General features: G+C 43.4%; 1 protein-coding gene across 1 annotated transcript in view; it reads left to right on the top strand.

The window, feature by feature from the left end:
* The first annotated feature begins 1,410 nt into the window (after positions 1–1,410).
* Positions 1,411–1,933, top strand: part of MUC13 (mucin 13, cell surface associated) — a 45,495-nt gene continuing 44,972 nt past the window's right edge. The window contains exon 1 of the mRNA XM_007449710.1: positions 1,411–1,462. Within this exon, the coding sequence (XP_007449772.1) occupies positions 1,411–1,462 (52 nt within the window). The remainder of the gene's footprint in view (positions 1,463–1,933) is intronic.

The following is a 1,933-nucleotide window of genomic DNA, read 5'->3' on the forward strand; positions in this document are numbered from 1 at the left end:
GGTTGGCAGTTGCCTGGGGTTGGGGGTGGAGGACAGAATAGACTGCAAAAGGGCAAGAGGAAACTTTTGGGTGTGATAAATGTGCTGTATCTTGATTGTAATGGTGGTTTGACGTGAATATACATCTATCAAAGCTCATTGAGTTTTACACTTCAAATGGATTGATTTATTGAAGTAAACTATACCTACCTAAATAAAGTGAGTTTTAAAAGACAAAAGAATTTTAAAAAGGCCTTTGTTTAACTCTTGCTGCCAGGGATCATTCAAGCTGAGAATAATGTACCACATATGGGCCCAAGAGTTGTCTTTTCTTGGGGAAAAATATTTAAATGAGCCTCTCAGCTGTGAAGAGTAAATCCCAAATCCTATTACTGAATGAAGATTTTTGGGACAACAGGGAACTCGCCTGCTGTGTAATATAAAAATTTTTGTTTTCACTAAGGTTAGAGTGAAAACTCTGGCTAATACTCACGAGGTGTTATTGGCTTCATTCCTCTGCCTGGGGCCAAATGCAGTGGGGTGGGGGTCCTGGATTTTAAACAGGGAGGACTGGATTAAAAAGACCTTCATCCAAGTGATAAAGCTGGTTCCGGGAAACGTGGTGAGAGGTCAGGGGCTGAGGAATAAGAGGTGAGTAGAGGACCTGCGAGGAGGGACCTGGCCCATGAACAACCACGAGTCAAGAGATCAAGTCATCTGTTTTAAGGTATTCTCTTTCCGCACTGTATTTTCCCCTCCTTGATCTGGCACACACAAACTCTCAGTAAAGTTAGATTAAAGGTTACAATTTGATATTCACTGCCTCTGAGGACATTAATGGGGGATCATGTCCAGGTACAGTGATATGTGGGGAACCAGGGAAGCTTGGAGACATGAATACAAAGTTGCTAGAAGTGACCGTCAGAGAGGCCTAGAGTGGTGGTCCACAGCGAAAGGTGATAAAAACTCAGCAACAGTCTGGAGAAACACATGAGGACTCCTCAGGGATTCTCAGAACTATAGCTGGAGGAAACTATGGATTTCCTGCACTCCAGTGCAGTGAGAAGAGCACAGACTATATTACTGAGTGTTTAAAGGAACGGTGACCTCCTAAAAGGTGGTAGCTTGGGGATGTTTGGAATATACAGAGATTAACACGCCCCTCTGCTCCCCAATCTCCCAAGGATGTTTGGACTGTCCTGAGTTATTTTGGACTATGAGACAAAAATAATCCATAACTCCTGGTTCACCTCTTCTATCTCAAAAGCTCGGAAGGGACCTACGCTATATGACCAAACCCTAACTAGTAATTGCCTTTGTCTGGTCTGACGTCAGTTAATTACTGGACTTTGAACCTGAGAGAGAGTTAAAAAGAAAGATAGCTGGAGGGAAATCATTTTCTCCCTGGATTACCTAGCAAGAACAGCTAAAATGAAAGCCTTCACTTACCTCAGTCTTCTTGCCATCCTTTCTCTACACTCAGGTAAGGAACATTTAAAATTTTTTAATTCTTTTAATCATGTTTGCTGTCTCTGGGATAGAATCAGCAGGCTTAAGCTTAATTCCCACGGCCCCATTAGGTGGACTATTTTGTGGATGAAGTTTCCTCTCCAACTGGGCTCAAAGACAACAAGGCATTTCAGTCTGTGATGAAGGCAGATAGAACAGTAGTAAAAGAAGCTTCTGGACTAAGATTTGGGGTCCAGCAAGCCAGAGATTTGTCCCTGAGAATCCTGAGGCCAGACAAGAACAACTTGGTAGTTCCAAGGGCTCAGTGCCCTAGAATCCCCTTCTCTTTAACCTCCAGATGTCATTTGGGTCCTAATGCAGAGCAGGGACCTGGTTTAATCCCTGAATGTGGCATCAAGAGTTCTTTTTTGCCCCTTACTCATGGGGGTCAAGTCTTACCTCTGGGCAAATCCCTTAATCCCTCTGAGTATTGGAAGGCATTCCT

Source organism: Lipotes vexillifer, unplaced genomic scaffold (assembly GCF_000442215.2).
Source record: "Lipotes vexillifer unplaced genomic scaffold, Lipotes_vexillifer_v1.1 scaffold1378, whole genome shotgun sequence".
Lineage (NCBI taxonomy): Eukaryota > Metazoa > Chordata > Mammalia > Artiodactyla > Lipotidae > Lipotes > Lipotes vexillifer.